A 27,591-nucleotide genomic window follows, 5' to 3' on the forward strand; every position below is an offset into this window, starting at 1 on the left:
TGCTAGCAAGTATTAAAAGTAATCCAGTTACTGCCCATGTTTCACACGACTTGGCATTACTGTTTTTTCTAACATTAGTTATGCCATTCTGTGAGTAAAGTGCTATTTCATTATGGTTTTGATTTTTCACTTGCTGATACAGAGGTTGAGCATGTTTTCCCCAGCAGTATTTTAAAGCTTTCAGTACATGGATTTACACGTACTTTATCTCTAATTATTTTTATTTTTGAGGTTATTTTTTAATGTTTTTCTTCTTGCTGTTACTATGTATAATCTTTTAGCTGTATTGTGATGTCCAGCAGTTATTTTGTAAAGATTTATTATTTTTTGCATAATCATGACATTTGAGAATTTTTTTTATTTAACTGCTTTCCAGTCTCATTCTTTTGCTTGACTTTATTGACTGAAACTTCCTATAAAATATTAGTTTACATCCTTACCCTATTATTGATCTCAGGAAGAAAACTATTATGAGTTGAATTCTGTTTCTCACCTTCCATTCCCCAATTCTTATGTTGAAGTTCTAAATGCCCACTGCCACAGGTGATCTGAATTGAACCTAGCACATCACTAGGTAGCTTCCTAATGCACTATGATTACGTGCCTTACAAAAAAGAAGTTTGGGCAAAGAGAAACTCAAAAAAGGTAGATAAAGTGATGACTCGGAGAAATTAGTTATCTGAATTCTGAGAGGTTTGGAACAGGCTCCTCTCTCAAGCTCTCAGGACTCAACTCCACTGGTGTCTTGAATTTGAAATTCTACCTCCTAAAAATATGAAACAATAAATTTCTGTTTCGTAAGTCATTCAATATGTCCTACTTTTGTGTGGCAACTCTAGCAAACTGATACAGAAATCCCCAACCATTTTACCATCAAGAGTATCAGCTCTAAGCATTTTTCCAATCTCTTCATCAGATAAGAGTATTGTCTCCCTCATTGCTTTTGATCATGACTGTAAACAGAACATTATTATTTTTCTGTATCCTTTGAAACGTTGTGGTGAATCACATCCACTGATTTTTTAATGATTAAAAACATTACTGAAATTAATTCCACTTGGTGAATGATCTAGTACTTTTTTTTTTTTTTTAACAGAGCTGAATTTGATTTGCCTGTTTTCTTTGTTCAGGAGGGACCTTGATTTGTATTGATAGTATGACTTTCTTATAAGGTCTTTGTCAGGATTTGACATCGGGGGGCACACTCACTCCAGAAAATAATCTGCAAAATGTTCTAAATTTTTATATACTATACAATCACAATTTCAGGGTGTATTTTTTCCCTCAATTTATCTTGTGATTTCTTTTTATCTCATAGGCTACTTAGAAGTATATAGTTGGGGACACCTTGTAAATACCTTGTTACATAGAATACCATTTTTGTCAGAAAACAAATTTTTTAGCATTTTGGAACTTTCGGTACTTAACATTTTTTTTTCCCTCAATGTCTATCTTGGTAAAATAATTCCCCGAAGATGTAGTGCTTGTTTCTCAAATTTGTGAATATTTTTACATTGCAAAAATTTCTGTACATGTATTAAGATTACACTCATTATTTCTCTTCACTCATTTGTCTATTCCTCAGACCTGATTACCGTTCTCCATCTTCCATCATGCTATTCTTTCTTTGGCCTACTACTACTCACATTTTCCTTGGAACACCTATAGTGAAGTATTTTTTGTATACATTTTAGCTCCAGAATTTCATATTCCTGTCTTCCTAGATTTTCTATCTTTACTATTTTTATTTTTGTTCATAACTTATTTTGTTTCATCTTCGACTAGTTCAAGCATATTTAAAACAATTGGGGACTGATATCGACATGATGAATTGTTAGGACAGTGGTGGTGGGTTTATGGCATGAAAATATTTATTTGTAAGGTTTAAACCTATAACCTAAGTGGGATATTGGCGATATCTCAGTTTAAAAAATTAAAATTACTTTTATGTGGCTTAATACCCTTTTTAAATTGTTATTTTAAAACGGACAGACTCCCCTATAGGTGTTTCTATACTAATCATAAATGTTCTCCAGTGTTGTTTGCTCTCTGTGAATTCCCTCATGCAGTCAAATTTATATTTGACACAGTTACTCTTTTTTGGCATTTTTTTCAAATTTTGGTATTATTATTTTAGATACCGGAGTGGAATGGTAGATTCCTGGTGGTCTTTATGTAAACACTCTATCTCCAGTACAGATTGCTTTGGGATATGTCAGAATAGACTATCTGGTGTCTTATGCTCTTGGGACTCTTTTCTTCCTAAGAATCATCAATTCTCTCTCCTGTACCTAAAACATGTGGCTGTCATTTCTACTGAACAACCCTACTGCAGTCACTATTTTTTGTTTCATATGCATTTGTAAAGGAAATTAAATAAAACAAAGGATCTAGTAATTAATTCAATTACAGTTGACATTTATTAAACCAGTTCTCAATTATCACAAAGGGAAATGATCTCTTCTAATAGTGAGGAAAGATTTAAAATTATTTACCTTAATACTTCAGTTGCTATGTTTTGAATTTTAGAAGCTTAAAAGATCTTTTCATTGACTTCCTTTGAAAGTCTTAATATTGATAAAGACTTGATATAAGGTTTCATAGTAAATACTGTCCAAGTCATCTAATACCAGCAATTTATATGATATTGCCTTTTTGTTTGCTTCATTTAATCAGAATTAGGTACTGACTTGGTTCATGTTACTAACTAGGAGGTAGAATGACAGAAGTGAGGAGCACTGGAATTACTCAATGTCTCTTTACATTTTACCTTTAGATGCCTCAGTCATCTCACATGAGCCCAGTTCTTAGAGATGCTATAAACAGAAAACCCTAGCAAGAAGAGTTTTACATATTGCACATTGTTGTGAAACATTATTTGCAGTCAAATCACCCATTTATTTCCATTTCATACTACTATTCTTTTGGAGAATAAGCCAACTCTCATTTCATTTGGTTTATCTGAAACTTCAATCCTCACCAGAGGGGTGACCTATTTGATTAAACACCCAGTTAAGAATACTAGATCTCTCCAGCAAACGTTAAAAAAAGAGTGTTTAATGCTTAAAACTGTTAAACTAGCTTTAAGGTTTTTTTTCTGGAGGCTTAATTGATCATTACTTCCCATCTCCATAATGACTTTATTTTTCACCCATGGGTAATTATCATGTGGTTATTGTCAGGATAATGATTTGCAGTTCCAGTAATAGTTATACATTTTAAAAGAAGAAAAAAAAAACAAAAACAAAACCACAAAACTTCCTGTACAAGCCCTAGAAATCCTTCTAATTGGACTTACTTGGTCATAAACTCAAATTATGAGGAGGCATGAGGTTGGGGTTGGTTACCATTATTCAAAAAAGAGGCTAATTCTTAGATAATTAAACTTGTACATTGAAATCATCTCCTGTTTTATGCATGGGAAGAAAGCAGAAGTGTTGGGCATCTCAATAATAATCTAGGTGGAAAAATAATAATCTATAATAATCTATCACCTTTACCATGTTCCTACTATATATACCTAACTACAAATATTGTAGTACAAATTGTGATGTACACAATTTGTCCACCCTTCCTATTATTGAGTTGCTGCCTTTTTAAAACCAGCCATTCCGTGGCTTACCTTACCTTACCTATGGTTCAACAATGTCCCTCTACTGCCTGTATCATGCTTTCCCCTGCCCCTGACTTAAATTAGTCCTACTCACATACCAGTCTGCTTTACCTGCAGTACTTACAAAGCAAAACAAAAATCTTCTTGTTCTACATTAACAGGGGGAAAAGCCTATCACTTTTGAGAGGAAAGCTTTAGCAGAATTATCTCCAATTCCTACTGTATTAAATTCTTCTTTACCATTTTCTTCTCACTTCTTCCATTCATCAAATCCAGTTGTCACGGTCACAAATGTTGCTAAACCCAATGGTAAATCCCCTGAACTCATCTTTCTTGCATCAGCAACATGTCTGACATTTGATTTCCACTTCCTACTTGAGGTACTTTCTTTATTTAGCTTCTAGTTATTTCTCCTCATCTTTCCTTATTGTTCCTTAACTTTTGGCCATCTGAACATCTGTACATTGTAGGGTTCATTTCTCCATATTTTTAATTCCTATCTTTAGCATTCTCATTATTCTATTTCATAATGCTGTGAGGAAATGGGAAGAAGTTATGATTCAGAGAGTCCCTGGCCTATGAATCTAAGAGGAAACTGTTAGTATATACTCACAGGCAAGTATCAATAAACAAAAGAACAAATATATCAAAATTTTTCTACTTACAAAGATAAACCAAATTTCACCACAGGAACAAAATATTTTATATGGGCAATACACCTTTGAGTGACATTCTGATAGATGTAGAGGCACAAAATAGAATAGTAAATTAATTTTAAGCTGTGAAATAATCTTCATTTTCAAACAAAACAAAAAAACCCAAAAGTCAAAAACCCCAAAAAGAAAAATCATAGCCAGAAAAACCACTTCCTAAAAAATAAGACTATTTAAGAAGTGTATAGGTGCACTGGTATCCAGGTAACAACGAGGAGGGCAGTGTTTGTAATCATTAAAGTTTATAGTTTATAAAAGTACCTTAAATTTGTATAGTTATCAAATCATACTTTAATAGATGTATAAAATAACATAATGAAAAATTAAGAACACAGTTTTATTGAAAAGAAAATAATTTATTATATATAAGGAAGATGATTAAAATACAGATGATGCATTGCCAATTAGCTGACTTAAATGCATATAGATTTAACGTTAAACACAGTTTAAAAGCTGTTACGCACAGTTCCATAGTCCAGATGGTCATTTTCTTCTTTTCAAGGTTGGAAAGTTGAAAGATAATGGGTATTTCAAAAGGAACCTAAAATACCATAAAAGTCCATTAAAAAAATCATGGTTATAAAAATGTCATTAAATTAACTAGACGTTAAAAAACTTAATATTTAGAAAATTAGTGAATCATGTCAGTATAAAAATACTTAATTATCTAAATACAGAAATTATTTATAACATTAAATAAAACATTTCAATTATGCCTATAGAAATAAAAATAGCAACTTCGATATCCATAAATTTAATCCTTTTGGGTTGATAATGATTGACAGAATTTTGAATTTTTTCTTTAATAACACTAATAGCATAATTTGCAAGAAAGAAATGTAGAGATTTAATACTAGAGGGCGAAGTGGGATAAGGCACTTTACCATTTCAATCTAACAAACCAGTATCTGAACTAATTAGTCCTACAGAACCTAACCCTAAAAGAAATCTTCTGAAGTTAGTTTCTTGGTTCTATTTCTGAGATTTTGACTTATTAGTTCAGGGAAGGGATCTTGATGTGCGAAAATCTGTCCTCAAAGTTAAATCAAAGTTGGGTAGTCTCAAAAATTCTAATATCCATGCTGCAATTAACTCAGAACTCCAGAACAGGAACCCAGACATCAGTATATATGTTTAGACTACTGTATTTTTATTTTACAAAAGTCATTATTTTAAAAAAATGTCCCGGGTCATTCTAATGTGCAGTTCAAGATCGAGCACCTCTGCTGTAGTTGGTTGTGATCACCATCCTTACAAACTACTCTTCTTACCTACATAAAGCATTGTTTCTTTCCACATGTTGTGCTGCCCCTGAATCAACATCATGTCTTTTACATGTCAGCCTTACTCCTTTTTGTTTGCTTAGAAAAAAATTAGAGAGGAAAAGATACTTCTACTTCCTCTGTATCTTAAAGGAAATTTCAGTAGGAACTTGGAGTAAGGACTATTATTCTTACTTGGATCGGAATCCCATTTTTAATTTTATATATATATATATATATATACATATATATAAAACCTTTTCACAATCAAATTTTCAACATGTTACACAGACCACCTAAACCAGATACATCATAAAACAGAAAATGTAATACGTTATTGAGTTAGGTTTAGGAAATGCATAAAAAGAAAAAAACATGACTAAATTCTGTGTCAAAGTAAATGTACACATTCTCCAAGTAAGTTGACCTGATTCACTAACTTTCCCTGAAAAAATCACATAATCTAAAGTATAGCATTGAAAATTCAGCAACAAATCTAAAAAAAAAATACATAAAAGATTTCTTCAATCAACACAATAACTTTAGAAATATTTCACCTGAATAAATTGTAAAAAAGTAATGCTTAATTTGGATCAATGGATGAGAGAGGGACAAAACATTTCTAGGAAAAACAAAAACACTACCCCCAAAAAGGATACGACAAGAAAGGATACACAGCAGTATTTACGCAGGAATGCTTCTAAAGAAGAACAGCAGAATGCATTTTAATTTTCTTCTTACTTGTTATGTCAGAATTACAAATAAGTGATTTCTTTAACACACAATCAAAATTGTTTAACTCTTTTCTAAGGTATTCATAAGAATTCTGACTATACCAGAATAGATATTCTACAACTTCAAATATGTAAGACATCTCACAAAATAAAAAAAAAAGCAAAATTTATTATTTTTTCAGCATAACTCTAGTAGGTTTGGCCTCGCTACTTCATGTTCTTCTAGTTTATAAAGGCAGAAAGGCATAAAAATAAAAGGAATATATTTCCACTCATCTTCCTTAAATCAGTCACATACACTTTAAATCTACCATTTGTAATCACTACATCACTCAAGTATGCATTAAGACTACTTATTTGAAAGACAAAATATTTCATTTCACAAAAATACACAAGTATTTGTGGAATGTGCAATTAGTAATTTTAACACATACCCACAGGTTCTACCAAGGGGATCAACTTTTCCTGGCTTGGAAGTGGACAATTTTTCAGCTTTAGAGCTCAAAGACCCTTATCCTAAGACTACCCCTTCCCGCTGCCCCCAACCCCCAACCCTAGCCGCAGCCAGGTCACAGGGAAACTGAGATGGTTGATAACCCAAGGCCCCTATCCCAGATACACTGAATCATAAGTTCTGGGTGGGGGAAAATCTAGCAATCTGTGTTTGTTTTAACAAACCCTCCGGGTAATTACATAACATACATTAAAAAACACTGCTTTAGGCAGACAAAGTAAAGACACATTTTGACTATAAAATTTTCCCTCCAAATTAAATTTTAGATACAAATGGACTTCAGTCTATAAAAACTTTGAAGTTTTATGGAACTCCATAAAATAATAGAAAAAAGGATGGGGGGGAAGGGAATGATAGATGGATGAGCTGTTTGAAAAACCTCAGTAACTGCATTACTTCTCTATAAAACTTTTATCCTTAATTTTATCTCAAGAACATACTGTCCTTTTATTATGTTATATCGATACTTACCTTTACAAATTTTTATCACTTTCTTTTTCCTTCTTTAGAATCCTGTTTTGGTCTAGCAGATCGAGCAAATTGCTTATATTTTAAATTAAGGTTTTCTTCACAAACACGAAAGTAATCTTTTTAAGACAACTATCAAGAACTAACATAAAATAGGACCATAGTTTTCAAGTCATCTTATATTTGTCTTCCTACTCTTTTTAACTATGTCAAATTTTTTTAATGTATTTGTCCCACTATTTTACAAACTACATTAACTACTAAAAGCAGAATGGTTATGATACATTCTGACTACTAAAATTTTGAAACAGAAATATGTAACATAAAATTATAAAATTACAATTATCTATTTTAATTACTGCAGCCTTGTAAGCTTAACAAGTATATATTTTTGTTAATAATAAGTTAGACTATTGACATGTAAGTGAATTTTAATAGTCTTATGGTCCTTTATTTTCTCATAAAGATCTAAGTAATATTGTAATTTACTTCAACCACAATATATTTATAACTGAGTGTGTAAACCTAGAATGTCAGCAGTTACTATTTCTAAAAGATAGTATAAAAATTAGTTTCCATTATGCCCTTTTCTCCTAAAAACTATGATCTTGGAATAGACTGATTCAAAGGATACAACCACCATAGGTTTTCCAAAAAGAACATATCCATTAGCTTCTTTTAAGGCTTTTGCTGCTGCTTTTTCATTTGGAAGCCCAATGAAAGCTTGTCCTTTCATTCGACCTTCTTTCATCAAGCGTATATCAAACCTAGAAGTTAAGGAACAGAGTGGTTTTGAATGAAGATTGTCAAACAATTTTGATAAAGTGAATGGAAATGTGTTGAAGAATTTAAAAAGTTTGCCATCTCAGTGTAAAAATGCCTAAACTATATGATTACTATTTACAGATAATATCACAACATACACAGAAAATCCCAGGACTCATTAATAACAAGAACTGGAAGAGCAGTGCAACAAGATAGGAACCAGAGGGCTCAAAAACCAGAGAGGTATTTTAGCAAACAAGGAACCAGGGGACTCTAAAAAAGAGAACCCCAGACTCCAGTAAAGTAATAGCAATAATAAATGAGAACAGTAGGTACAAGCTATAAAATTTCTATAGGCAAACAAAGAACTAGCAGAAAGAGAAAACAGAAAAATAATCCCATGTACCATTGCATCAAAAAGAACAGTACCTTGGAATAGTTTAGCGAAAGAAGTGAAAGACCTATATGAACCAAAAACTATAGGACATTGTCGAAAAGAAATAGAACACACAAAAACGAGTAAAAGTATTCTGTGCCTAAGTACTGGAAAAATTGGCATCATTAAGATGGCTGTAAGTACATTTATTTTTTTTCAAAATTCTGAAAGGCTGAAAGTCTAAGATCAAGCAGGGTTGGTTTCTTTCGAAGCTCTCTCCTGGCTTATAGGTGATGTAGCTCTCTTAATGTGTTCTCACATGACCTTTCTCTTACACATGTGCACTCCTGATGTCATGCTCTCTTCTTTTTTAATATATACTTTTTGGAAGTAATATTGGTAATTGGTAATTTTTGGAAGTAATATAAGATTGTATGTGATTCAAAGTACAGGATCACATGTCTTTACCACACCCACTGCATTGGTTGTCCTCCCCCAAGAAACATAAAATAAAATGGCCAAATTATTGAAAGCAACATACAGATTCACTACAATTTCTATCAACATTTCCAAAGCATTTTTAACAGGAATAGAATAAAGTAATCAAGAAACTTATTTGAAATTACAAAAGATGCTGAATAACACAAACACTCAGAAAAAGGGAACAAAACTGGTATCAATGCTTCTGGACTTCAAAGTATAACACAAAGCAACAGATTTTAAAACGGGATGTTAGTGGAGAGAGAAAAAAATAAACGGACAGGGTTATCAATGCAAGAAAACTACATGCCCAGAAATAAAACCATAATACATCTGTGGACAACAAATTTATGTCAAAGGAGGTAAGAGCATATAATGAAGGGGAAAAAATCTCATCAATAAAGTGGTGTTGAGAAAACTGGACAGACTCACATGAAAGAATTTATATCTTAACACTATATTCAAAAATTCAAAATGGGTTGAAGATTTGTATATAAAAACTGAGACTGCAAAATACATAGACGACAACATGGGCAGAACTCTGACATCAGTCTTAAAAAAAAAATGTTTTGGGGGCCCTCCTGGTGGCGCAGCGGGTTAAAGCACAGCACTAAGAAGCTAAAAGCCACTTCAGCATGAGTTCAATCCTCTCCAGGCCTGGAGGTGATCCACATGGCGTGGCAGACCTCTCCTGACCCTCCTGCTGCTCCCCTCAGCAGTGTTCTTCATCAATCTGCCTGTTCTGCTCCCCGCTGTCTCTGGTGAATCCCCTCACTGTCCCTGCACATCTGGCCTATACCCAAGTTCTGTATGAACAAATAAATAAATCTTAAAAAAAAAGTTTGGGTCCTGACACCAATCCCAAGTGAAATAAAAATAAGCCTATAGAACAATAGTGGAGCACAATGGAGGAAATTTGCATCAAAATGAAAAGATATCCTACTGAATGTGGAAGCCACACACATCACATGACAAGGGATGACTAGCCAAATATACTAAGAACTCACAAAACTGAACAATAAAGCAAGCAAACAACATTCATTTAAAAAATGGGTAATAGTATCTAAATAGAGATCTGGCCATAAAAGACAGAGATGTGATTTCCAATTATGCATATCTGAAATTATAATGCAATATTGTTTCAATAAAAATGTATTTAAAAGGCAAGAAATTAATACACTGTTACCAGGTTTGGAATCCAAAAAATTTTGTCGGACTGCTATTTGTGTTGAGTTATTAGAACAACAGTTTTCTAAGAGTAGTCGTTGGATCAGTATCCATGAGTTTTTAAAAATACAAATTTATGGTCCCTAAGTCAACCAGATTCTTTAGGTATGATCCAGGAAACTACCTAATGAGTTCTCCAACTGACTCTTACACAGGTTAAACTTCAAGAACTATTGTGAGTCCAAAATTTATGAGGAGATCCATGAACAAAGCTTTTCTGAAACAGCCATGAATATTCATTTATGTACTGTTTGTGGCGGCTCTCATGGTACTAAGACAGGACTAAGCAGCTATGCCATATAACTAAATTTTTACTGTCTGCCCTCTGATAAAGAAGTTTCAATTTCTGGTGTAGACATTTAAGATTAGTTACATATAAGAGCAATATTTTAAAAAGATAAAAACAAAATACAATTGGAGAATATGACTGTCACTTACATTATCCGCTGTGTTTCTGAAGAAAAGTCAACATATCTTCCGAAAATATATTTAAGATCCTAGAATTTCAACAAGAAAAAGACAAGTAAGGAATTGCAGACAAAATGTAAAATAATAAAAGCAATTTACACCTTTAAACTTACCTTTTCTTGAACATGTTTAGCTAAATTCTTCACATAAATTCTACAGTTTGCTTCTCCAGGTTCATAACTTCTGAAAACCGAAAGTTTTTCCATTTCTCATTTGAAAACAAAACAGGATATAAAATTAAGATATTTTCATCAATTCTAGTAAAATCTATTGCACCATTCAAATATAAGTACATCAAAAACCTGTACTGGCACTAACATTTATGAAAGCATGAAAAATTCTTTAAAAGCAGAACTACCATGTTAAGGCTATAATATTCTTGCATAGACTTCTAGTCACCAAATAATTAAAATATCTTCTACAGACCTGTTTTGCATCCATTTCAGATGATGGTAATGTGATGATGTATCAACTGTATTTGGAATACCTAACTTGAGAATGGCTCATAATGATTTAAGATGTGATATGGTAATTTTTAGAAAGAAAATAAAAGAATTTTTAAACCAATCTAGGCTGAAAACACTACTGAAGAGACTATTCCCCCCTAGTAAATCATGGGCATCAAAAACTAAAGTGGTATTTAAAAACATTTAGGTGAAGAGAGATTTTCAATTCTTAACTAGGGTAAATTATATGAAGAGATTTGTTATTTTGTTTCTGAAGAATCAAATATATAATGGCACACTGATGAAAATTACCTTCTCTGGAAATTCTGCCCTTTTCCAATTCTCTCCTAGAAATACATTCTGATGGCATGTCATCGGAATCCTCTTTATTCTCCTCTGTGATGTTCATATTAGGTTTTGGGAAGATCTTTCCAAATCCTATATTGGATGCATGAAATTCAGTAGCAGATGATAAATAAGACTTGACATTAACACGCATCACTAAAAAAATGCCTTTCCTCTAAACAGTTTTGTTTTCCATCTTTAATTTTAATGATATCTTTTGGCAGTAAAGAGGCTGTACTTTTCTAAATGTTTTAAAAAGGGTTAGATAAACTTTACCTGTAAAGGTTCAAATAGTAAATACTGTAGATTTTTGCAGGCAATGTTTCTGTCATGACTTTTTCAACTTTGGCACTGTAACATGAAAATAACCACAGACAATAGCTAAAGAGTCAAATGGCTGTACTGTGTTGTGACTTTTGAGGGGTTACAAAGTGCAAAGAAATGAAGTGATTTTGACTTAATTAGGATGAGAAGGCATCCAATGAAAATGATTAGTGGAGAGAGAGAGAGAATACCTGTTTGGACCATTCTGGTTTTCATTCATTTTGTTTAACCTATCCACTATGAAGTATTGTGTACAAAGATCCAAGTGTAATTCCTTCAATAAATTATCAGTTTTACTATGAAATAATAGTTGTGTAAAAGGAATTTGTCATTCACTCAATAAATTACAAATCATCAAAGACATTCTGCTAATGAATGTAATGAGTCAAAATTCATTACACAATAGGGCCTTGCTAGACTTCAACCCTATATTCACACTAATACTCTAAGCTACAAGTACAAATATGTGTACTCCAGTATTTTGTACAATAGAAAAAAAAAGGAAACATCTTCAACTTCTATCAGAGCATGCCTAAATAAATATAACTGTACTATGGAGTATAAACTCAACTTTAAGAAAGGAAGGTATATATTTTTGTGTTCTGACAGACTACTGACATTAGACTTAAAAAAAACCAGAGATCATGTGTAATCTGTCCTGTATAGTCTACCATGTATAGGACAATATCAGGAAGCATAACTCACAATATTACAATGGTGGTTAAGATGGGGGACAGTGGGTCTGAGGTGTTAACTTTTTTAAAAGTTGTATTATGTACTCCTGATTGCATTTTCTACTAGTTTGTATTATTTATGAAATTAAGAAGATATAAAGAACAATGCCACTAAATCTGTTTAAAATAGGTAGTAAAAAATCTATATTTCAGTATATTACTTTAAAATGTAAGGATATCTTGGTAATAAATAATGTGTTTTGAGTAAAAAACAAATTATGAAATCTATAAATTCATAAGTCATTGTTTCCTAATCAATAATGCAATTACACACATACAATATTAATATCACAGCTAACAAGCAAAGGTTTCTATGTTTCTGATTTTAATGTTTAAATTTTAATGTTTTTAATCAGCAAACTAGACTGAAATTGAATTTCACCCGAGAGTTCATTAGAAACAAAAGGTCTCAGTGACAACCATACCATTAAATATCAATTTTATTTACATAAAAAGTTCAAAATGGATAGTATTCTGTACAACTGAAAAACTAATTTCATATTTTAAACATTGTTTACAAAAAATTTAATTCAAACACAAAAAGTTCAATGAGAAGAAATTCTATACAGTATATTGAAGAACTAGAGTACTTACCACAGATTTGTTCATCACAATTTTGTTCCTTTTCTAACTCTTTCTTCAATGCAGTTTGCATGTCAGTAGATATATGGAATTCAATTTTTTTATTGCTGACAGGTTGTGGTTGGTCAAACACATCCGAAGGTAACATTACAGGATGTAAACTGCAGTTCATAAACAATCACAGCATTACTTTGTAATTGTGACAAAATTCTTGAACAACACATTATTTTATATATGTTAAAAATCTAACACTGACAGGCCCTCCCTGGCGGCGCAGCGGGTTAAAGCACAGCACTGAGAATCTAAAGCCGCTTCCGCATGACTTCGATTCCCGCCTGCCCCAGAGGTGACCACATGGCGTGGCAGACCTCTCCTGACCCGCCCGCCGCTCCCCTCAGCAGTGTACTTAGTCGATCTGCCTATTCTGCTCCCCACTCTGTCTCTGGTGAAGCCTCTCACCGCCCCTGAGCCTCTGGCCTGTACCCCAGTTCTGTATGCACAAATAAATAAATCTTTAAAAAAAAAAAATCTAACACTGACAAATTGAGCACAACTCTGTACAATGACATACATTAATACATACTTAAACCCTAGCAATTGTTCTAATATGGGGAATGTAAATTACAAGTTCACAGACGTAAGGAATTGTGGGTAAGGTGTGGTAAGAAATTGCATGTTATTCAGTAAATGACAAGATTTAAGGCCAACTGATTTTAAATTTTAGGACATTTACTAACATACAAAAAGGTACACCCTATTTTTAATATATGCAAATTAATGCAATGTACTTTCAACTACATATAACCAAAGGAGTATTAACTAGCCAGAAGTGTATCTGAAATGTTGCTGTCCAAATCAAAATATGTTGTAACTGCAAACTGCATACTATACTTTTAACAACTTTGTACATCACAATAATTTTTTATATCAATTATAAGCTCAAGTGATATCTTTATATACAGTGAGTTATATAAAACAAATTATTAATTTCATGTTTATTCTCTTAAATGTGGCTATTACAGTATTTAGTTTGGTTGGTATTACTTATTTTTAATTGTTCTATGCTGCTTTACAACTTAAAAGCATAGAATTGGGATGTCAAGACATACTGAGGTAGGAAACATCATTTAACATGAAAAAAAAAATCCACATAAATTAAAGATCCATTCCTTTAAAAATGGGTAAATGACAATTTTAACAAATTCCTTTCTCAATTTACTTACAGGTTCAATGGAAAGTTACCTTGCAGAAAGGTAAATAAAATTACAATTGTAACTAAAGGTAAATGTTATGAAAAAGGTATTAAAATACATGGATTACCACGGCCAGCAAACAAGTAAAATTTAAGCCATAATTTCAATCCAATTCATGTTAATATAAAATGTCTATCAGTCGGAATAAAAAGCAAAAGGGCTAATGTAGTCTCAAACAAAATAACACATGCAGTGAATACCACTTTATTGGTAATTTTTGTACTGTTAACAAAAATGTCCAAGACATAGGAAAGGATAGTTTAAAAATAAAAAAGATTATTTATGTATACAAGAACGAGAAGTAGGTTAGAGGTGCACAGTTGGTAGGATTCACTAGAGATAGAGTAAGGAGCAGAACAGTAGGATCTACTAAAATATACTGCTAAGGGGAACAGTGGGTGAAAAAGGAGAGGTCTGCTATGCTATGTGGGTGAGCTCCCTGGCTGCGGCTCCCAGTGGCTGGTGATAGCTTGACAGCACTGATATTTTAATGCCTGCACCACCAGGGAGTTCCTGGAAAGTTAATTTCTATCGAATAAAATTTGTTCACATACACTCTTGATGTTCACCCTAAATCTGCTTATTCCCTAGGATAACATAATTTGAAAGAAATTCTTACCTTTTTTTGAATGTCAATGACACAACAGTGGCTCCATCAATAAATTCAAACACACCACTACCTACCATTTAAGAAAGATCTCCATGTCTTTCCAGTTTTCCCTTTCGTCGTCCATTCCTATTCCTAGCTAATAAATTACCTCAGAGAGCTTTCCTTTTACTTTTTCATTTCCACTGGATATCTCTATACCCCTACCTAACTTTTATCTCTCATCCTTTAAACGTCTACTTTAATATCTCCTCCTTTTAAAGTTCTTTTCCAGATTTCTTACCTGCCTATGGTCTCAAAACCCAGTCATTCATATTTTATGCCTTCTTATTTGTAAATAAAATTAGTAATAAAGCTGTTTACACAGCTTATTGCCCATTACACTCATTAACGCATTAAAAATACAACTAGCATTCAGCTTTGGAATATGCTCTGAGACATTAGTAATATTTAGCAGTAAACCTTACCATACATTCATTATAACCTACTTTTTAATTAACTAATTTATTTACATATATATTTACATCATTGTTGATTTTAATACAATCATTAGATGTCTAAAGGCAACTTAGTGGGTGCTATGTTTCAAGCTGTATGTTTTTTTAATGTGATCAGGTACTCTGGAGTCTAAAAATATTTGATATTAGATAGTGGAGATAGAAAGAACTAACATAACGTCACAAAGACACATGGTGATACCATTATAAGAACTGTGAATACAGGAGGAGAAAGACAGTGAAGGAAAGTAAATGATGTTTGTTTCGGATAGAATCTTAAATGCATACAAGATCCTCTGGTGCAAAACAAAGTAGAAAATGAGGATTTTAAGTGTTAGGAGGTTAAATCCTGAGATAGAGATTTAGTAACTATTACCTCCAACAGATGAAAGAGAAATACATGATTACTTTCATTACATATATCCATGTGTATAAACATATTTAACACATTATACTTTATTGACTATATAATTAATAATTTACATATAAACACTATATACAACATAAATATATGAACAGAAGATAACCATGGATACAAACACATGAAACCCAACACTTAAAACAAAAAAAGGAAATGAGAAACAACGAAAAAGACTCAAAAGAAGTACGAAGGGTAAGAGAATGAAGCAGTGAGGTGGGAGATAGAAAATGCTAATGTTCAATCAGATGATATAATCCTGACAGCTGGGTTGGCAATAGTACATAGCTGGCCAAGTATAAGATAATTATGAATGCTTGTGAATTTAGGAAATAGGAAGTCACTCATAAATCAACTACAGATGTGAAATAAAGCTGGATTGAGGAATTATGGGAATCATGCTAGTAAACAAATGGCATACAGAAACATTTCGTAGTTAAAAAACAAGTTACCTGTGTGAGGCGGATGAAGGTATATTCAACATATCCTTTATTTTTTGCTTTTTTCTCACACGGCGCTGCTTTGTTGTTTTTGGTCTTTTGGGCTGAAGATTTGCTAGTTCCATTAGTTTGTTCATTCTGCATTGGCCGAAGGAAAAGTAAAGATTTCCTTTATTTATCAATACAAGCAGTGATTTACTATTGTTTCTGTTAAATTTAAGTTTGCACTGGACTTATAGTGCTTGTATAGCCTCAGTCTACTTTCTAAGCTAGCAATACATAATCAGTTTGACAAAAGGTCAGCTTCTAAATATCCTAGTTCAACTGTACCTTATTTTGAAGAAATTAGGAATTTGCCTGCTGTGTCCATTTGTAAACAGACAATATAGATAACATGCAAACTTATGTGTTTGGAGAACACAGCCCCATCCTCTCTACGGCTGTCTTCACATTACACTGCATCGTGCAAGTGACGTGCCACGATCTCTGTGGAGGCCACTCTGTAGGTTATATGCCTGAACGTTATTCACTTAGTTCACTTTGCCAGGATATATGTTTTAATAGTAAAACATACAGATAAATCATCAAGAGTAGCCAATAAAAAGAGTAATTCATCTGCACTAATTACTATTAATTATTTTACATAAAATGCTACAGAATAGGGCCTTCCCTGGTGTCATAACAGGTTAAGGCACAGCACTATGAAGCTTCCAAAAGCCACTGCAGCAGGAGTTTGATCCCCAGCCAGGTGTGGCAGACCTCTCCTGACCCGCCGCTGCTCCCCTCAGCAGTGTATTTCAGTAAATCCGCCTGTTATGTTCCCCACTCTGTCTCTGGTGGATCCTCTCACCCACCCCACCTCTGTCCTGTACCCCAGTTCTGTAAGCATATAAAATCTTTAAAAAAAAAAATCCTATGGAATAACTCTAGCAATTATTCTGAGGTAAAGTCTAGGAAAATAAGTTGAAATAAACACAATTACAATCAATTATTCTTATTATTTGAGACAGTTAAGATGTTCTATAATTTCTACAAACATTAGATTAGTGAATAATGAATCATTACCCTTAAGGAAATTTTAAGATCCTAAAAGCAACTGCTTACATTTTATCAAAAGGTAATATATAACTAGTATATGTGTTTCTGTTTAAGGAGTTTCACTAACACAGAACTCATGGGTCAACAGCTCATGACTTTTCAAGGTTTGTGTAACACATGTATGTTCTCCTAAGGCACATCACAGCCTTCTTGTCCTTGGAAAAACTAGTTCACACTTTCGTATTATGCGACTATTTTAAATAATAAAAGCAGTAACAAACAGCACAAAAAAGTGAAAGATGTAGCACTAGATTGGAAATTAGAGTTGCTTACAGTATGAAAATAAAACAGGAAGGCAGAATGTTACCTTCTACCTTTATCAGGAATGTGCAAGTTCAGTGACTCAAATTTGCCACCCTCTGCACCAGCTTATGTCAGCCAAAGATCATAAAACCACTGCAAGTGTTATTTTAAGACTATAAACTTTAGTAATCAAGCAAATTTGCAACTGCAGAATCCACAAATGAGAAGCAGCTGTATTTTACAAAGCCATAATCATCAATGTAAAAATCTTATCCATGATCCAATATATTTTTTTTCAGTCCTCATTAGTTATCATCTGTTACTACTAAGTATACTTGAGGGATTGAGGGACTGAGGATGGACAAATTATAACTTTAAATTAAGAAGAATTATATGCAAAATTACAAACAGCAAGAGAATCTTTTTTCCGTATCCTATTTTCCTTGGAATCTAAACAAATGTTATGTAATATTACAAACCTTTGCCGGTCTTCTTCGTCACTACTTTCATATTCTGACTCCTTACTAGAATAGTCCTCATCCTCCTCTGGCAAAGGCGGTTCCTCTGGGGGCTGAGGAGACGCAGGCGGAAGAGGTGCATGCAGCGGCATGTAATCTTCATACTAACACAAGAACATGAAAACATTACAGCAAGGTATGATGTGTACAGAATAAAGAACTTATTTCCATTGAGAGAGATGATTCTCTCTCCATGTCAAGATATTCTTTTAGAATAACTGTTAATTATATTATCTAAGGGAAGACATTACCTCCCCTCCCCCCAATCTAAGTTACTTTTTTTTTTTTTTTCCACATTTTTGTGCTGTTTGTTACTGCTTTTCGGATTGCACAGTAAATTCTAGTACAAAGTAGACAATCTCTTGTCTGTGTGCCAGGATAATAGAAATTTTAGAAAGTTTTGTTAAATGTAATTACCATATAAGATGGTACAGTGTTCTAGGTCAAAGCTAAACAACAACAGTAGCAGAAAATAGGGCCTCCATTATAAAAAAATATTTTTCTCAGATTCTGGCTTTTACCCACTTTTATTACTCCACTTGACTGATGAAATGAACTTTATCTTTGTTATTTTTAATGCAGAGTACAAGTCACTGATAATAATCCTACCTCAGGAAGAGAGATTCCAAAACTTGAAAATTCTAAGGCCTTTCTTACCATGGGAGGTCGTGCAGTAATTGGTCCAAAAGGTGTGGGCAAATTCATTTTATTCATAAGGTGAAGCACCTGAAAGTGGTAAAATATTTTAAATCATATGGTAAAATGATGGTTCAACTCAACCTTACATTTTATGTATTTAAAAAATTCATAGTAAAGCTACCGATAAGTTTAGTGCAAAGGAAGAACCATCTCTTGCCTTATTATCACAAAGAAAAGATAAAGCAAGGCACTGATAATTCTCAGAAGATTAGCCTTCATACTCTTAACTCTACGGTTTTATTCATGCTATTAAAAATGTCATGTTCTTGCAATACAAAATCTATTATATGCTGTTTCAATCCTGATAATTAAGAAATTATATTTTCAAGCCCAATGATTATGAAATTATGAAAAGCAACACTAAATAAAACATCAGCATGGCTGTACATCACAGAAGAATCTTATTTCTCTCAATACTTTCAAACATTTGTTGAAAAGTTCATTATTATCTTATACTTCTAGTTCCCAGCAATGAGAAAATGTTCAGCTTTTGTTTGTAAGCCACAAATCAATGATATTTGCTGTAGCAGACTGAACTAGTTATAGACACTTTCAAAATATTGCTTTATCACCACTTGTCAGAAATCATCTAAGTAATAGTATTATGAAAGGAGAATTAGCATAGAAAATAATGTATCAAGTTATACAAAAATTTACATTGAGGAAAGTTTTATTCTACTTACCTGTACATAGAATTTAGGCACACTTGCCAAAGCATTTACTATGTTTGCTAGGATTGTGCTTGAAGGTGGTGGGTACATGTACTTGAGGCATGAATTTAGAGGAAAGGTCAGCCTAAAAAAAATTTTAAATGCTTTTGTTTTAACAAATTTCATTTCAGTAACTAATTTTAGATAACAAGGTTATTTAAAGGACTCAACAGTCTTAGATCCAAATAAATACACTCAAACAGAAACATTTTATTGCATTAAGAAAAGTAAGATGTTTTATCAGTTTATCTTATATTTCTAAACTATTTATGAAATATTTTCAAACTTTTGTAATTCAAAATGAACAGGCCAAAAATATATGACACATAAAATATCCTTTAAAACTTATCTTGCTTAATATATATAAATATAACCTAAACATATATATAATCTAAACATATACATATGTGTGTGCGTATGTGTACGTGTGTGTATGTGTGTGTGTGTATAAATGTATATAATCTAAACACCCAAAAAATATAAACAGAAAAAGCTAACCCATGGTTTGGTGCAATTCCATTTTCTATGGTTAAACAACCAAGGTCTTTCTTTTCTTTATCATCTTCCACAGGGTCTTCAGGTCTAGGAATACAGAATCAAAGCTGATCTTTAATTAGAGTGAAAAATTGCATAGAAAAAAACATAATACTATTATTTTCAAATGTGGCTTTCAAGTATATCTCAAGCAAACACCAATGAAAAAGATGGTATAGAAAATTAATCTTTACTGGATACCTTCGTTGTGTAGATATTATACAAAATACGCCACCACAACCCTAAGAAGATGGTATGATAATCATCACTGACAAAAAATGTAATTAAAGTTTATATGATATAAAATGGTGGTACCAAGATTTCTTTAATGTGCTTCAAAATCAGTTAAAGGGTTTGTCAACAAAAGACGGCTGAGGCCTTATCTTCCTCTTCACTCCTCTAAGTTTCTGATTCAGGAGGACTGGGTAAGGCCCAAGAATCTATACTCCAATCACGGGTCTAGAGAATGAAACTAATACAGAACTACTTTCGAGAAGCAAATTTATAAAGGTTATAGAAGGGTAAAGAGTTACAAGTGGGAAGTAAATACCAGTCTTTGTTTTTTTTAAGATTTACTTATGTATGCATACAGAAATGAGGTACAGCCAGAAGTACAGGGGTGGTGAGAGGATTAATCAGAAACAGAATGGGGAGCAGAACAGGCATATCAACAAGGTACATTGCTGAGGGGAGCAGCAGGAGAGGTCTGCGGCACCATGTATATCACCTCTGGGCAGGGCTCCACCTCACACTGAAGCCGCCACTGCTTGGCTTAGCTTCGCAGTGCAAGGCTCCAACCTGCTGTGCCACCCGGGAGTGCCCAATACCAGTCTTTAATTTCAACAGCAGTGCTGATTCATAATACTCTGCTATGGTTAATCAGCCAGAACTTTATCCTAGTTACCTTCCCTCCCCCTCAATCTCTTCCCACTTCATACTGATTAATTCCTAATATTAAAAGAAATTAATATTATAACACTCAAGTTCTTTATGTATAATTAGGAATATAAGTAAACATTGTTTTAATACAATTCAACAGAGTGATGTATCATTCAGTGTTTCAGACTATTTATTTGCTAATCTGAAAATAACATAGCATCAATACAACTGATTGAAAAGCACTTTAAAAATGTCAGGAAAACCTATCTACATACCTTTTCTTTTTCTCAGTACCTGAAGAGGGACATGGGGAATGAACTCGATCTTGCTCTTTTGCAAATTCAACAACCAAAGTATGACCTAAAAGTTTCAGTTGATGGAGTCTTGTCAGTGCCTTCAATTAGAAGAAAAGAGTCAGAAGTGTGATCATTGTACCAAAAAATGACTTGTTAGATCACATACAAAATATTTATACATGTTCTTGGTTAATACTGTGAATATTTCCTTGGATATTTCTTACCCAAATTTTAATTTACTGTTTTTTAAGGGACTACTACTTCCTATCACTTACCAGAGGTAATATCTGGTTAAATGCAACTCCACTGATACCCAAATAGATGAAAATGGTTGGGGAAAGAAACAAAACAAAACAAAAAACCCAACATATTGCCCTGGTGAAACATTAAGCTCAAGACTATAATCATAAATCCAGTGTTATATTCTAAATTGTTTTTTGGTAAACCCATCTCTAAGAGAGTATTTTGTACTTTTTCCTTAACTCACAATATTCTCCTTCCATTCTCTTAGCCTATGGACTTTCTTCTCTACTATGACCAAGTGAGGACTTCAGCTTCCCACCATCACAAGTCCTCAAAGACCAGCAGGTACACCATATACTGTACCTTCATCTGTTATCAGGTATTAACTACTCATGCTTTGATCTAAATCTAATTGTTTGACTTGTATAGAAAAACTCCAATCTTATCTTCTCAAGAGTTTCTCTTCTGTTCTCTGGAATTATATGGCAATGGAGACTGGGGAGTGGGGAGAGATTATTCTTACTTCTAAGGGTAATTCTTGGATACATTAACATATAAACATGCTTCTATTTCTCCCATCCTAAATTATGCTTTCCTTCATCTGACTGTATTTACCACTGCTCTTCACTTTTTAATTACTCTTGAAGAAAAGCTCCTTAAGAGCTATATAAGCCCTCTATTTAAGATTCACTCTTCTTACCTAGTCTTAAAGTAATTCCAATAAGACTTATTAATCTTTCCATGGACACTGCCTATAACTGACAACAAACTATTCTGCCAAGCCAACCGGCACTCCTGGTTTTCAGTTTACTGCATTAAACATAGTTGATCATCACGCTTGAAATTATTCATTTGATGTCAAGAACCATACTTTCTTATAGTTTTCTTCCTAGTTCACTGGTTTCTGCTAAGTCTCTGGTTGTGCCTTCTCACTTTTATGCTGGCATACTCCAGGTCAATTATTAGTTTGTATATTCTCCTGGTGACCTAATCCCATTTTAATTGATAGTAACTCCATTTTTTCCACTTGTGCCAAAAATCCTGAAACCATCCTCTCAATTCATCTTTCTCATACTGCATATTCATCATCAAGAAATCCTATTTGCTCCTACCAGCAAAAGACATTCAGAATCTAAGTACTTCTTACACCTCTACTGCTACCACTGTTGTGCAAGCAACCATGATCTCTGCACTGAAGTTCAACAATATTTTGAAAGATGTTCTGTTTCTGTTCTTCCCCACCTTCCATCTATTCTCAACACAAATTATGTTACTTTGGTGAAAATCCTCTAAAGGCTCCCCATTTTATGTGAGTCAAAACTAAGGTCCTTACAATACTTACATAATGTGGTCTCAATAACTCTCATATCCAATCTCTCCCCTCAGTTTGTATGCTTTAGTCACATTGTCTTGAACAAGACAGGTATGTTTCCACACCAGAGTCCCAGTTTCAACTACCCCTCTCACTGGAATGTACTTCCCCCGATATTCCCTTAGCTAGCTAACTTCCCTCATTCAAGATGCTCAAGAATGAGCCTAAACCCTTAACTCCCACTTGCCCTCCCCCACTCAGCATCCTTAGTTCTGCCGTTCATTTTCCTTTTTTAATAAATGCTATGAGAAGAAGCACAGGATGTTTTCTTCATCCTCTCCTTCACAAACACTCTCTGAATCCTGCCCCTGTCAGTTAATTTAATAACCCAATCATTTGTGGCAAAAATTTCACAATATTACATGTTGCTCAACTTTCACATTCATAGGGATCCTAAGACCTACAAAATCAGCTTCTATCAAGAACAGAGCTACGTCTGTCTTCTTACTGTCTAACTCAGATCCTTTCTCTTGCCCTGACAATTATAACATTTCACTTGGCTGAGTTTTTCACTAGGTCTTCCTAATTGTAATTTTTTTCTACATCAATTCTATTATATGAAATCTACCAGGTATCTTTCACAGAGCTGACCATATTCTTGACCAACTGAAAAGTTCTGAGTGCCTTTAGACTATCTACTAAACAAAATTTAATCACTTTCACCCAAATTTAGACTCAACCTATTTTCCAATTACTATTTACATTTAAGACTTCACTATTAACAATTTTCCATGCCCCATAGTTTCATCAGTGTTCCCCAAAACAGGAAGGTCATCTACCTTTCTTTTACTCTCAAAATTCAATTAATTATGAAAGGTCTCCCAAAGCATGCCTGTTCTCAAAAGTAGTTTTTTTCTTTTAATAATACAGATATATTTTAATTATATATATATTCCCTTAATGCGTGTATTATATATATTCCCTCTAATGTTTAAAATATCCTTCTTTGCAAAACAGAAAGTTAACACTATATATTGCCTTCAGAACTTGTTATGGTAAACTGCCTATGTGACTGCAATTCAATTTTAATTCACTTTCCAGTTAATCTACTATATCATTTCTAAACATCTAAACTTTGGGCAAGATCTGCGAACTAATAAACCAAATGAGTTCTGTTAGGCAAACTCTTGAAATACAAACTCATTTATTTTTAAATGCTAGTATAACATTTCATTTTTGAGCTAAGACTAGATAATAAAAATTGTTTACTTTAATAGTAAAGAAAAAGTCATACCTTTATAGCTGCTTTTTCATTAGGGAAGGTAGCAAAAGCTGTATGTTTCTGAAAAAGAATCAGTACAAATTATTTTACTAGTTGACAGTAATTTGACACACAAAATGATGGACATGGAAGAAATATCGATTGTTTAATTGATAATACTGATTTCAGCACAATGGTTTTGACTTTTTTGGGACCAAACTGGAGATGAAAACTATGTAGTCTTTTTCATTAAAAGATGTGCACACACCCACACGTTTTGCATACACTTTCAAATAGTTCAAAGACCAAACGTTGAAAAATAAACCCTTCTATGCTGAAAGGACCACTTTTACACTATCCAAAGTATAAATTATTCCCTATTTATAACATATCTAAAGTACTTCAACTTTCCTCTGTAAAATGTTCACCAACAGAGTATCATTTCTCATGTACATATGTCCTTGGTGTCTTATCCTTGCAATAAGGGCTTAATGGAAAAAGTTTATAAATATAACTGACAAATATTTTTTAAAACATCATGAAGAACATAAGTCAAAAGCAAATTAATCATTATGCTAAGCAAATTATCAATGCTCATTAAAGCATTTACAAGTTGCTTGTGCATTTAGAATATCACATTCTAAAATGAATAATCTACAAGATCACTAGTTAATTGTGCCTAAATTGAACTGTATGAAATATTTGTATTTGCTGGTGTAGGTGACACTCTGATGAAAAATAATCTCAGTAATTCTCATGTTTTGCCTCATCACAGACCATCTTGGAGAAACTTAACACCGTTTAATGGGGAAACCTCCATTAAAACATCTTCAGGAGTAAAAGTAAACAGAGTACTGCAATGTGTGCTTAACGTTTGAGACCTTCTAACAGTCTAAAAATATGTCTGTAGTCAAAAAACAAAACAAACACAAAAACACGCCGTGGAAATTTTCTAAGTAGTTTACCCAAATTACTACCTATTGAAGTTTCCCCTCTCTTTTGATAAACAAAGACTAGTTTAAAAATCATATGTTACCTTTTTTTTGTGTGTGTGAGTCCTGAACCTAAGAGAAATATCCCCAAACTCAGAGGAGTTCTAAAATACTCCAGATGCATTGGAAAAGGTAGCTACACTTCTTCCCATTTTGCTTCCACCGCACCGTGACTAATCTAGGCTCGAGCCAATTACAACCCGACTTGGCTCTAAGCTCTGGCGCTAAAAAGGCGGAACGATGAGGAAGCCACATTACACAAGGACATCTTCCCCCTCTCTTCTGTTTCCTGAGTCCCCTCTGCCGGCGCCACCAACCAAAAGCCTTACCAGTCGCCCTTTATCTGACAGCACGCGCACCGACTGTGCCCCGAAATACTTGAGCAAATCCTCCTTCTCCTCGGTGGTGAGCTCGGCTGGCAAGTGCCTCACGAGAAGGGTTCGCTCGCCCCGAGGCGGGGAAAGCGAAGACGAGCTCTGGCATCCTCTGGCCATTGGCAGCGGCTGCTCGGGGGCCGCCATTTGCCTTTTAGAAACCAACTAAGGGAAAGCAGGACAGCTGCAGCTTGAAAGGAAGGAATCAACAAGCTGAAATAAATGAGTATTTCTCCGCCTCGCGCTAAGGATTCTGGAAACTAGGAAATAACGTGAGAAAGTCGACTTCTCGCGAGACTGGTGTCCCGGAAGCGCGGCTCCTCTTCGGGAGGCGGGACCCTGGGAGAGCAACGTTATCTTAAGTTCCCCGTTAACAGTTGAAGGTATTAAAAACAAAAATTCGCTAGAGGGAAGAGTGAGTTTGAAAAAAAAAATTGTCAAAGGAGGAGTGAGGAAACTCAGTTGTGTGAAAGAAAAGGGTTTAAACCGAGGGGCGGAAGGAGCCCATGTTGCGCATGCGCCAGGCGGAAGTTTGGCGTGGCGCCGGGCGCGGTCTGGCACTGTTCTCGGCGGGTGTCCCGGGTGTCCTGGGAAGTTGCGAAATTTTCTTGTGATTGGGGGAAGGAGAGACGCGATGTGAGGATGAGTGTGTACTTAACGATCTTTGGAAGGTTAGGTGGAGAACTCAACCCAGGATCTTTGATAGCTCTGGACAGAAGTTTCACGAAGCACTAGAATAAAGCTAGCAGCAAAGTTTATTAAGGATGCAATAGGCACGAGCACTGCGAGAGGCTGTGGGCTGTCCCAAGAAAGCCGGGAGCTGCGCTGAGCAGGGAACAGGCTGGTTTTAGGGTTCCTTTTTTGCATGGGGAGGCGTCCCTCTTAATTCTGCATCCCTTTCTCCCTTTACACCTAATATCTCTCCCACCCTCTTTAATATATATGTATATATATATACATACACACACACATTATTCTTCATTGTGTACATTTTTTATCTCAGTTATAGCCCTTGGACTTCCCACCACCCATGTGCCGTCACCATAGTCCCCTGTGCTCTTCCCACCCTGTTTTGATTTTGTTCGCCTCTCCTTTCCATTGAATGGAACTGGAAAAGTTCATGCTTCGTGAAATAAGCCAGAAAGAAAAATAAAAATTTCGAAGGGGAGTGTGTGTGTGGGGGGGGGGCGGGTGGGCGGGGGATTGTAATAAAGTAAAACAACAACAACAAAAACTAACAATTGTAAATGCCTCCCTCTTTTTAAATAGAGGTGATGGATGGCCTCCCTGACCTTCTAGACTTGCTAGACCTTATTTGGTCCTTAAAGCAATAGCCCCAGCTGGGCTGTGGGATGGTGAAAATGCAGTGTTGCCCCCCTGGGGAACTGTGGAGAGCCCTATTCCATCCCTGATGGTTAAGTCTAAAGATGGCACAGTTCAAATCAGGAATGTCTGCTTGGGCTGGAAAACAGTTTGAAGGACAGAAAGTTGGGATAGACAAGTCTTTTGTTGACTATTTGGGCAGCCCAATAGGCTCTGGCCTGGTTTTGCAGAACTGGTGCCCACTAGGGACAGATAATGTATTAAAAATAAATAATTATATTTGCATTTTAACATTTCATCTTCACAACAGCCTTACGAGGTAGATTCTTTACAGTTCATGTATAGTCACATTGATTGTATAAGGAGATTTAGTCGCTCAGCTTCTAAGTAGTAGAGCTGGAATTTGATCCTGCTTCTGTGACTAGACTTTATATCCTGATTCACCATTCTACCTAAATTTTGAGTGAGGTAGAGATTCCTGCATTACTCTATACAGGATTTTGAGGATTCTGAAGAGGTTTTATGGAGGCCTAAGGTGCTTCTTACTTATATCACATATATAGAATATCACATGTACCAATATCACATATATAGAATAGACTATAAGGGGGGTTTTGGAATCTGGATTATATGAAGAACAAGTAGAAATTAGGAGTTCTTGTTCTAGTTGGGATTTATGTGTGATGATGATTACATTTTAGTTATGAAAATTTTTCCTTGGTTGTAGTTTGAAAAATAGAAGCAGGAAAATCAGTAGGACCACTGCAATAGTGCAGGTAGAAGACACTGTTGGAAATTAGTAACAGTAGACATGGAGAAAGAAAGCTGGAATTGAGGTGTATT

At 34.2% G+C, this 27,591-nt stretch overlaps 1 protein-coding gene across 2 annotated transcripts; it reads right to left on the reverse strand.

Annotated features, from left to right (window-relative positions):
- Positions 1 to 4,681: 4,681 nt before the first annotated feature.
- On the reverse strand, positions 4,682 to 25,668 carry RNPC3 (RNA-binding region (RNP1, RRM) containing 3). 2 transcript variants are annotated; one of them, XM_012730125.1, is made up of 15 exons: positions 25,381 to 25,668; positions 24,093 to 24,140; positions 21,223 to 21,341; positions 20,033 to 20,116; positions 19,508 to 19,619; positions 18,783 to 18,851; positions 18,087 to 18,229; positions 16,279 to 16,404; positions 13,064 to 13,212; positions 11,379 to 11,504; positions 10,734 to 10,828; positions 10,591 to 10,649; positions 7,939 to 8,071; positions 7,308 to 7,379; positions 4,682 to 4,867 (listed from the first exon to the last, which is right to left on the reverse strand). In XM_012730125.1, the coding sequence occupies exons 1-14, from the start codon at positions 25,570 to 25,572 to the stop codon at positions 7,323 to 7,325; spliced, it is 1,512 nt and encodes a 503-aa protein (XP_012585579.1). In that variant the 5' UTR covers positions 25,573 to 25,668; the 3' UTR covers positions 4,682 to 4,867; positions 7,308 to 7,322. The 2 variants fall into 2 exon arrangements, with proteins under 2 accessions (XP_012585579.1, XP_012585580.1); XM_012730126.1 differs by lacking the exon at positions 4,682 to 4,867 and adding an exon at positions 5,047 to 6,288.
- Positions 25,669 to 27,591: the final 1,923 nt, after the last annotated feature.

The sequence above is a fragment of the Condylura cristata genome, unplaced genomic scaffold (assembly GCF_000260355.1).
Source record: "Condylura cristata isolate star-nosed mole 26May11 unplaced genomic scaffold, ConCri1.0 scaffold00026, whole genome shotgun sequence".
In the NCBI taxonomy this organism is placed as follows: domain Eukaryota; kingdom Metazoa; phylum Chordata; class Mammalia; order Eulipotyphla; family Talpidae; genus Condylura; species Condylura cristata.

Excerpts from the sequence above, each read along its gene's own strand:
- RNPC3 (XM_012730125.1), bottom strand. The coding sequence starts at position 25,572 with ATGGCGGCCCCCGAGCAGCCGCTGCCAATGGCCAGAGGATGCCAGAGC. Across the intron at positions 20,117-21,222 it reads GGTACTGAGAAAAAGAAAAG|ACCTGAAGACCCTGTGGAAG; the intron begins GTATGTAGATAG and ends CTGTATTCCTAG. Across the intron at positions 8,072-10,590 it reads TCAGAAACACAGCGGATAAT|GTTTGATATACGCTTGATGA; the intron begins GTAAGTGACAGT and ends CTTAACTTCTAG.